The sequence below is a fragment of the Amphiura filiformis genome, chromosome 20 (assembly GCF_039555335.1).
Source record: "Amphiura filiformis chromosome 20, Afil_fr2py, whole genome shotgun sequence".
Taxonomy (NCBI): domain Eukaryota; kingdom Metazoa; phylum Echinodermata; class Ophiuroidea; order Amphilepidida; family Amphiuridae; genus Amphiura; species Amphiura filiformis.
The window spans coordinates 20,891,800-20,902,850 of record NC_092647.1 but is presented as its reverse complement, the minus strand read 5'-3'; the positions used below and the strand labels follow the sequence as shown (position 1 = coordinate 20,902,850).

The 11,051-nt window shown below is 41.2% G+C and overlaps 1 protein-coding gene across 1 annotated transcript in view; it reads right to left on the bottom strand.

The window, feature by feature from the left end:
- Positions 1 to 556: 556 nt before the first annotated feature.
- Positions 557 to 11,051, bottom strand: part of LOC140141877 (kelch-like protein 32) — a 33,256-nt gene continuing 22,761 nt past the window's right edge. The window contains exon 3 of the mRNA XM_072163746.1: positions 557 to 4,537. Within this exon, the coding sequence (XP_072019847.1) occupies positions 2,367 to 4,130 (1,764 nt within the window). The 5' untranslated portion in view covers positions 4,131 to 4,537 and the 3' untranslated portion in view covers positions 557 to 2,366. The remainder of the gene's footprint in view (positions 4,538 to 11,051) is intronic.

Genomic DNA, 11,051 nt, shown 5'->3' with positions numbered 1-11,051 from the left:
TCAAACTAGATATGAATATTACCAATTTGGGCCCAGATATCCGAGATCCCGGGGGCCCAAATGTCAAAACAAAGGGCCAGTCGTTTATCAATAACTATTTATGGGTATAGGGCTACATGAGTTCCAAATGTCAAATGTTATAGGCCCCCTTGGCCCTTTTGCGGCCCTCTACCCCATGACCTAAAATGTTAAAATGAAGTAATTTAAATTAAATATAACAGCTTATAGCTTCATGGTTCTGAGTTGGTATACATCCATAGCACTCATAGGCGTAGATCCTGAATATTTTGTCAGGGGGATGCTACATACAATCATCCCCCTGAGGCCTGTATGTGGGTTTCTGATCAAATTAACCTTACATTTGGTCATTTAGCCCCCAATTTTTTGCTCGCTTCGCGCGAATTTATTCCACTTTTGCACTAGGGATATTTCATCAATTTAACTTCAAAATTGCACAAGTTTTCGCGCGCATTTGTAAAATAAACTTATTCTGTCGCCAAAAAGTGCTGGATTTACTATACTTCAAGAAATTTTCCCACCCCCCCCCCCCCCCATGTCAAAAAGTAAACTACGCAACTGATAGCACTTGGGCAGTGTACCTTTATATGGGTCGGGATATGGGTACGTGAACCTCCGAATGTCACAAATTATGGGGTACAGGTCCACATTGTTAAAACAAAGGACTACCGCTTCTTAACCATGTTAACCAATATTAAGCCATGTTAACAAATTAAGGTTGCCAAAAAGGAAATATTCCTTGTTCTTTAGTCCCGTTTGAACACGCACAAATTTGATAAACCCTCGATTTGGGTATAGAATAGTGTAAAATTGCAAATTGCAATTTTTACTTCAAATAGTATGATATGGAATATAATCGCGCACTGTGCGCACCTAATTTTCATATAACATTGGGCCGAACTGGTCAAATGTCTGTATTGCCACCCTCCAAACAAAAGGTTCAGGCACGCTCCTGATATCAACTTTGCTATTGGGCCCCTAGGATATTTTGCTGACAGGGCCCTTTTCCTTAAATCCGCTTCTGGTCACATCCCTTTTGGGTCATGGGAAAAAAGTTTGGGAATCCCTGATATATAAGACATTTAAAGATGTATTATATGCTGTTATATTTGGCATCAATGGGATTTTCCATTTAAAATCCACAGAGGGAGTATGAGTTTCAAACAGAATAGAAAGTTGGGTAACTTCCATTAAAAATTACTCACTCCAGTTGTGGAAGATGTAGGTAAAGCCATAATACAGGGAGAGCATGGTTTCAAAATGATTAACCCTGATCAATTACATTTGAAAAACATACTCCCCCTGTGAAAGATATTTCCAAATTCTTCTACAAGGGTAGTGTGGATTTTAACTGGAATAGCCCAATTTACAAGTATCATGGGTACTAAAATGAGTCCAAACATTTGCGAGTGTACCTTTGCAAAATTGGGAAACCCAAACACAAGTACATGCAAAATTTGATTCGGGCTGAGCCGCTTAACAAGCACACAGATAAGCAATTCCAATCAAACGTTTTGCTAAATATGAAAATAAAGTTCTTAATTTAACCTAAACACGAAGTTTTAGAGTCCATATCACATGAATATCTTCATCAATGCAACAAAAAAATCATGGCCTTACTAACCATCCTGTAGGCTGTACCCTCTTAGTTTGATAGCTATACAAACCTTAACCAGGGGTATGTTAGCGAGCAGTTTTTCCTCAAAGGATTTTCAGCTTGGGCCAATATGGCAATGTTGCTCAAAAATTGGTCCAATTATATGAAGCTATTTTATTTGAAACAAATCAACAAGTATTCTGATAATTTTTACTTTTTATCAAAATCTTTTGTGGTAATTAGTCAAATTGCTGGATCTCTTAAAAGGGCATTTCGTGATCCACAGCCTCATCCCCCCACTTTTCTCAAAAAAAGTTGAGATTTTTATATCACTGGAAACCTCTGGTTACATTATGTTTATGTACAAAATATTTCTTGCAGATTAATTCGTTTAGCAAAGATATCGTAATTACAACGTATTGTCTATGGAGCAGTGTAATACACATAATCATGCATCTCGCAAACGCAAAATCGGAATCAACTGAAATTTTGGGAATATGCTTTTTTCGTGGATATGTATTGAAAAATGTCATAAAAAGAGGATGATAGGATCACAAATACTCCTTTAAGTGCCATAGCTTTAGAGGAACAATGGTAGGGATTATTTTTTATTTAAATCGATACAATGCGTGCAAAGGGTGGTCTTTAAATTCCAAGTCATTTGGTGAATTATTTGTGCACATTTGGATCAAAAGCAAGAAGGTGGTTTTGCACAGCCTTGTAGGATGAGGGTAATTTCAGAGATCGCTATCTACTCCTGGTTTTCCTTTACATGGGATGGACACTTGCATGACACCTGCATCATGCCAAGTTTGCGTTTGTCAAATGTGAATGGGAACTGTGTTTGAGAAAATGACCATCTTACATGTAGGTCTAATGTGTCATCTTGCACTGTCTCTGCAATGACAATTGTAGGCCTATCACTATCAAAGTCGTAGACGCATCTGTTTACTTTTACAGGCTCTCGGATATTACCTTTTGTAACATGGTAGCAGACATTATCATGAAATACCAAATATGATCTGTCCAAGTTTTCATCTACAGCAACATCTAACAATTCATTTTTGGCTGGTTTATAGACGGCATATTTGTCGACCTTTTCGCCCTTGATCATACTAAATATGCCCTTGATAAATATGTATTGCTCATTAACAATGGTAGCATAAGATGGCCAAAGAGACAGGTCATCATCAACAATTTCCCACGTTTTGTTGCTGATACTATACCTTTCCATCTTGACATTGTGTTTGCTATCGTCATAGCCCATTGCATATATATAGTCATCATATTGGGTAATTACAGGCCACACCAAAATGTTGGGCATTGGAGGAAGTACGCTCCACTCATTCTTTTCAGAATTGTACTTGAAGAAATTGTTTTCGGAAATCCACTTATGAATATCATGAATATTGTCCACTATTTCAGGTGGTGCTCGACATGGACATGGCCATGGCCAATCATCATTACCACCTGCAGCATATAAATCACCTGAGTGGTTAACGAAACTTGAAACACCAGAGTCGTGTACTCCAATACCTGAAAGCTTTTCTGGAACATCGGCAAGTTTAGTAAGCTTATAACAACCTGCTTCTCTTCGGATTATGCCCGTGATTTTGGAAAAAGGCTCTACATCTAACCTGGTTGTAACAGTATTTCTAGTAGCAAACAAATGATGGCGAGTCGTGATCAATGAAGGTGAGGCAGTATCCTTGGTAACACTCAACTTGACAACCTCCTCCACCATGTCCATACACTCTGGTATGGCCATTATCTCATCACCAAGGATCTCCTGGAGTCTGTCAACTGGCACCAAACCAAGACGTATCTTCTTCAGGAGATCAACTGCATGGGCCTTACGCTGCTCCCAATCATACTTCAGCCATGTCACTGTCCCTTGCAGAATCTGTTCCTCTGTTGTGGTGTCTGTCTCTATTTCTTCATCGCTTATGATCTCCATCAAGGCACTTGCAGAGGACATTTCCAGAAATACTCTAGATTTAACACACTTCAATAAGTTTTGGATGACATGGAGTCTGTACATATGTGTAACATCTGAAAGACTGTTGTGATTGCTGGAAATTGACCAGATCTCAAAACAGTCTTCTATTGTAAGTTTATCTTTGACATCTTTCAGGTACTCAGCACATAACTCTATAGCTTTGGTCAAAACCATGAAACTGGACATTTTGAGAATGCCCACAACTGTTCTTAATGAGAGAGTGAAGCACCCTGTATAAGCAAAGTCCAAGATTTGAGCAAAGCTTTCTTCAGTTCCAGAAACAGTTATTTCACTCATTGTGCTCTCTTGAAACCCTGATGTGAACATTGCTTGGAAGTAGTCACTTGCACAGCTTAGAACTGCTTTGTGAGCAGGAAATCTTTGATTTCCAACGATGATGGTGACATCACAGAAGGCAGCCTGATGTCTTAACTGGTTAAGTCCTGAGGAGAGATGAGACAAGTGGGATGGGTCTCCCACTTGTTTTACACACTGGTCTTGTTCCAACTCTGCCATCTTATCATCAACAAAATCACACGCAAACAAAGATCTAATTAATGCACACAAAGAATCAAGTTTACACTACAATTTTGTTAATAAATATGAAATCTACTTGAGCAATTTTGTACAGTCTCCGTCGGATTTGTCAAGTATGCATAAATTATTGAACCCTGAGAGAGCAATATGTTATAAGAACACACATCTTATAACCTAGTACACTTCTCTGTGCATATCATAACTGTTAATTGGTCAGCTGGCGCAAAAGGCTTATTGGCCTCCTTCGTTGACTCAAGAAGTTGTTCCAATTGTTCTTGTTTTAAGCCACCCAATACAGAGTTGTCTAGAAGTCCAATGACTGGTTTCTGATCTGTAGCTAATGGTTGTACACGATTGAACTGTTCATTTAGTGTATCTGCATAAATCTGTGTGTTAAAATGAAAAGAGAATAACAGGAATGAATGAGTGATTATCAAGTTTATTTCCAATTTATCTTGATAGTACTTCAAGGCGGGTGGTTTGATTTTATCATAGTGTGTTTGATAGATATCATCTTACAATGAGGCCTACCAAAAATGTGTATGACCCATGGGAAACACTGTATTCTCTAATAAAAACCCCTTCAAAGAAATATTGACCAAAATGCAAAAATTTCCATGCTACATGTATAGCATGAAAGCATTTAGAAGGTTTAGGATCCTTGGGTCACCTTTTCAAAACCCATACAATTCCTCTTGTCGATTGCTCAGTGCCAGAAGTGGGTAAGCACAATAGCTGCCTTGTGCACATTTGGCAATTTATACAGAGTATATTGTACTCATCTACATAGTGGCTACACATGGCAGCTATTGCACGTACCCACTTCATCACGAAGTCAGTGTCAGGATCCTAAACTGGTATCAATTTGTATTTTATACCCATTTTAGACATGTATATTAATTGTAATTTTTTCCAAATGTATTTTGCTATTTTATATTTTACTGTTCTTAAATATTGTGCAATCACCAGTGTATAGAGTCTAAGAAATAAATAAAAATAAAGATCTGAGCGCAACCACTGCTAGGTTATGCTCCCCTTTGATCCACCTTAAATATTGTAATTTTTATGCTTTTCTTTATCATTCCATCCAACGCTTCCCCAAAAAATGGTCTGACCTCCCCCGTCACATCACTGATATTTATTTGTGCAATAGCTTTAACTGCTTCAAATCCCACTTGAGAGACCACTTTCAGTCCATTCAAGAAATTTAATCCTTGGTGACATCTATGTTTTGTTGCGGTGATAGGGTGGGAGGGGGGGGGCATTATCTCATTAGGTTGTGGTGTGTTTTATCCTGCTTGGCTAAGTGCAATATATTGTGTCTCTTTATTGTATCTTGGGGCTTCATGCCTTTAACTTAGTGCTGTTTTTAAAAATGTTTGTACTTTTAATGTGTTAATAATCTTTGTAATTTTTATGTGTATTTATAGTGCAATACTTTGTTTATTTTCATGACCAGCTTGCAAGGGTGGGGTCCACTCATCTTTTAGATGTCAGTGCTTTATCTGCCACTTTTGTTGGGCCCTGGCAGCCCTTGCTTGCTGGTCTAATTTTGCTGTATATTTTTGTTGAAATGCCTAATGAATAATAAATAAATAAATAAAATATTACGAAGCAGAAATGTTTAGAACATTTGCTAAACACCAATTTTTTTTTAGATTTGTGAAGTTTGTGGCCTAAAAGCAAGCACTAGGATCGTCTGTGGCTGATTTGTTTAAAAAAATGTACCAAAACATTGCATTGTATCTAGAAAGGACAAAGTTGTATTTTTTTTTCACTGCATAATCTATCAAAGATTTAAAATACATTGCTTTTGCATGCATTTCTTTTATCTGAAATAGATTACACAGTGAACAAAAATTTCTTTCCCTTTTTGGAAACAAATTATTTTATATTAAAAAAAATCAACCATTAATGATCCTAACACTTGGTTCTAAGTTCAGACTCTCCATATCCATGTAAAAAATAATAAATTGCAACAAATGTACTTTGAAATAGAAAAATGTGATATTTCATCTGGTAGCGATAGACAAAGAAAAATACTTTTCTTATTATGAGAATGCACCATGGGACATGAGTCAGTAGTAATAAATACATGTAGTATTTACTAGCAACAAATATTGGTTCTAACACCCCTTTTCCCCCACTTTTTAGATTCTTATGCAGCCCATACACAATTATTTGATTGATCAATATTGGGGACCCTAGATGCAGGACTGGATACAAAATAATATTTCTCTTCAATATTATTGAAGATATCTAATCTAGTTTGATTTTATTGACAGATGGACAGTACAATCACTATTAAAGGAAGTCTCCGGCAATCACAACATTATTCCTTATATGTTAGAAAAATAATTATCAAGCACGAATCACATGGTTTTATTTAAAACAAACTCATAGTGACCATAAAAACGAATAAAAACATCCGTTTCTCAACATGCGATATTCATCATTCCCGGGCGCCGAGTGCAATGACGTCCCAGTAATACAATGAAGGCTGACGACAATTGAACACAAATAACCATTACGTCATTGCACTTAGACAATTTTGGCGCGGGAATTTTGAATAAATTTTGTACCTGGGGTCTTTCATATTGATCAATCAAATTGAGTAAAACAAGAGTGTTTTTTCATACTAATAATAGAAGTCTACCCACCTGAATATGTTGATACAAATACAAATTGCATTAATCTACCGATTATGCTGAAACACAAAACCCTCTCACACAGAGATTTTTCTGACCTGTCCCTAAGACCGACCTATCGGCGCCCTTTGAGCTGAGCGCATGCGCAAGCGATCCCTGTTCACTCCCCCACCGCCCAGAGAAATAACATACCACAAGGGGGATAAGGGAGGCGGGATCAACATATTCAGGTGGGTAGACTTCTATTATTAGTATGAAAAAACACTCTTGTTTTACTCATACTTATACATAGAACTACCCACCTTCAATGTTGATACAAATACAAATTGCATTAACATTGACTAGCACCGCTAATAGGTGGTAGAGGTGCGGTCTGTTATTTAGACGCGAGGTCAGGAAAATCCCATTTTGCTTAAAAAGCAAGATACCAAGAAGATTGCTTAAAAAGCAAAAACCCTGAAAATTGCTTGAAAAGCAAAAACAAGAATTGCTTAAAAAGCAAAACATAGACTAAAAAGACAATAGGATTTCAAGAATGTCTACAAGTAAAGTTATTCAATACACTTACGACCTGGTCATTCCTGAAAACAAATAAGGTTAGACAATCAATGATTAAGACATTAATGCTAATTGTTATCTTACCCTTATTGTCTGTTAGTCGAAGTCCTCGTCAAGACTGCTTTAGCGAACTTGACCCTGGAGTAAATCCTCTCCGACATTACGCAGATATGTATCAGTAAGCGAGAGGCGGTGCTCCAAGATATAGTTTCGCAAATCTCGTTCAGAGTGACCCCTTTCTGAAATGCCCACGAGCCTGAAACTGCTCTAGTAGAATGTGCCTAGGGGCACATGTTCCTTGAACGCTTTAGCATCTACTATGAGCGAAACCAACCATCGTGCTAGTGTCTGTTTGAAGCTGCCTTGTTAGGTTTAGCATGGGTTATAAAAAGTTGGTCAGTCGATCCCCTAATATTACTGGTCCTATAAATATAGTGCTCGATAGCCCGCACAGGGCACCATAGTCTATCTTCGCGTACGGATGACTTAGAGCCAATCCTCGGAAGCAAGATGGACCCGTGTTGAAACGTCTGGCGTTCATTTTAGCTATGAAACCTACTTTAAAGGTCATAGAGACGCCATTGCGTGAAAAAACAAGAGTTTTGAGCGATAAAGCTTGCAATTCCGACCCACGACGGCCGGTTGCTAGCGCTACCAAAAGACCGTTTTGAGAGTGATCTCTCGTAGCGTGGCAGATTTCATCGGTTCATATGGTGCTCCTTTGAGAAGCTCCAAAACTTTGCTTAGATTCCATGCAGGAGCGATTCTACGTTTAGGGGGACGAGAATTGTACATGCCATCGAGGAGAAGACGGACGTAGTCATTCTTATATAGAGTTGATCCGTCCTCAAATCCCCTATGGATCGCTGCGATAGCCGATTTATAGTTGCTAACTGTGGCTACCTGTAAGCCAGAGTCGAACACTTCCGTGAGGAAGTCGGCTATCTGAGACTGAGTTGCTCTGGTAGGAGAGCAATTTGTCTTTTCGCACCACTTGTAGTATCGACCCAGACGTCCAGAATAGATTCCAGTGTTGAGTCTTTTTCTACCGTGGGCGATGAGGTTAGCAGCTTTTGTGAAAAGCCGCTCTCCTCGCAGCGTTGCCTGATAACGGCCATGCAGTTAACCTCAGATGACCCAGCTGAATGGTCGGCACCACTGTCTCCAGATCCTGCTGTCTCAGGAGGTCTGGTAACTGTGGAAGAAACCGAGGTGTACCTATGAGAAGGTTCACCATGGGCGAAACCATAGATGCCTTGGCCAAAAGGGTGCTATGAGTATTATGTTGCAATCTTCGCTGGCTATTTTCTGTATTACTCTCTGTAGCAGCGAAATTGGAGGAAATGCGTGAGGCCGTCATTCCTCTCCAGTTCAAGTGTAGTGCGTCTACCGCCAGTGCTCTTGGATCTCGCATCCTGGAGCAATATACTGGTAGTTGGTGGTTGCTTGCTGATGCAAACAGATCCACTGTCGGATAAAACATTACTCGGAAGATGGTTTGGACCACCTGAGGAGACAGTGCCCATTCTGTCGGGCCCGCACCTCGACCTCGAGAGAGGTCGTCCGCTAGAATGTTTGTGACCCGGCTATGTGGATAGCCTTGAGTGACATTCCTCGATGGTGACACTTCTTCAACAAGCGAAGAGTGTGCATGCACAACAGGGGAGATTTTGTACCTCCTTGTTTGTTGATGTATGCTACCACCGTCGAATTGTCCGACTGCACTATGAACTTGCAACCCATCAACTGATCTTGAACGCCTGGATCGTTCTTTCTACCGCCCAGAGTTCTAACAAGTTGATGTGAGACTTGGCTTCCGTTGGGGACCACAGGCCCAAGCCGTCTGATCCTGAATATGACCCCCAGCCCATCTTCGACGCGTCGTCGTGATGGTAAGCTGAGGAGGGGGCAGGAAATCTGACCCCTATGTTCAGGTTGGCCGTCGTGGACCACCACTTGAGTTTGTCGCGGATCAGTTCCGACATTGGAACCATCCTGTAAACTGAGTGGCAACTGGGTCTGTAAAACGCCAGTAGGTGCAGCTGAATTGGTCTCATATGCATACGACAATTCGGCACCAGGTCTACTAGACTGGCCATAAGTCCTAACACTCTTAGCCAAGCAGTGGCTGGAGCGTGACTTTCTGCACTGAGAATCTTGACGCATTGTATTATGTTCATAATTCTCTCCGGAGAGGGCCTGGCCAGGCCCTCCGATAAGTGCAGACGGGCCCCCAGAAACTGGGGGATCTGTGTCGGGACGAAGTTTGATTTCTTCACATTTATCACAAAACCCAAACTCGTCACGGTCTCTTGAACCATTTTTATATGGTGCAGAGCCTCTACCGCGACCGACTGTATATCAGCCAGTCGCCGAGGTAAACGCACTGATTGACGCCCTTTTCGTCTGAGATAAGCCGCCACTGTCTTTACTATACGAGTAAAGACCCGTGGGGCTGTGGAAAGACCGAATGGAAGACATCGAAACATGTATGTCTGGTCTTTCACCCTGAACTTGAGCCATTTCTGGTCGTTCGGGTGGATGGGTACATGAAGATACGCATCTTTCAAATCTATTGACGTTGCCCAACAATCTTTGATTGGACATGTCAGAACAGTTGCCAGAGTCTCCATCCTGAATCTTCGTGGTTTGATATATTTGTTCAATGGTTTGAGATTCAGGATGGGACGCCAGTCTCCAGTCTTTTTGGGAGCCAGAAAGAAGCTCGACCAAAACCCCCCTTGAAAGGGGGGGAAGACTGGGACTATGGCTTTTTTCTGAAGTAGATTTGAAACTTCGGAGAGCAGTACCTGCCTCTGAACTAGAGAGGCTGGTAATCTTGTCTCCCTCTGCAGGTTCTGCGACGGAGGGGTTGTGGTAAACTCTAACTGATAACCCCTGCTCACTACCCCAAGCACCCATGAGCCCGGGCTGATGGTTTCCCATGCCCAGGCGTATGTCTGTAAGCTGCCGCCCACCTGTGGGGAAACCCTGGTGGAGGGTTCACCAGTAAAGGTGAACACGCGGCCGCCGTGCCCTCAGGTACGAGACGACTTTCCCCATGAAAGCGCATTTTTGCTCTTGGAGGATTGCCGCCCGCTCCTGTGCCTGCTCTCTTCTTACCCCGAGGGGCGGAAGAGGCGGCGCGGGCAGGTGCTTGAGCTTGTGGCGTCACATTGGAAGAGGCTTGTCCGGTCACCTTGACTTTGGCATGACCTCTTGACCTCCTCTTCCTAGACTTGCCTTTCTTGGTTAAAGGCGAAGTCTTTTCCTGCAGAACTCTCTCTTGGGTGAGTTTAGTTGCGAGTGTATCAACCACGGACCATAGCCCATCACCAAAGAGTGAGGCTTGTGCCACCGGAGTCTCTTTCAACTTTTCTGACAAGTCTTTGTTGAAAACGAGATTCAACGAGGCACAAGCGTTCTCCCGCCTAAGTAGGACTGCTCTGCGAGTCAGTAGCATAGATTCCTCCATGATAGTAGAGGAAAGCTTTGCGCTAGCTCACAATCCCGATAAAGATCGGAATCCTCCCACACAGCTCCTTCACTTGATGACCTACACTCGAGGTCAACAAAGAAGAAAAGGCTGAAAGTCTGGTAGATACTCTGAGAGAATTATCCACCGACTTTAATTGTTCCTCCCAATATGGGGAGAACGATTGTGGGTGGTTCTTATTCACTTGGTGAGGTAAGA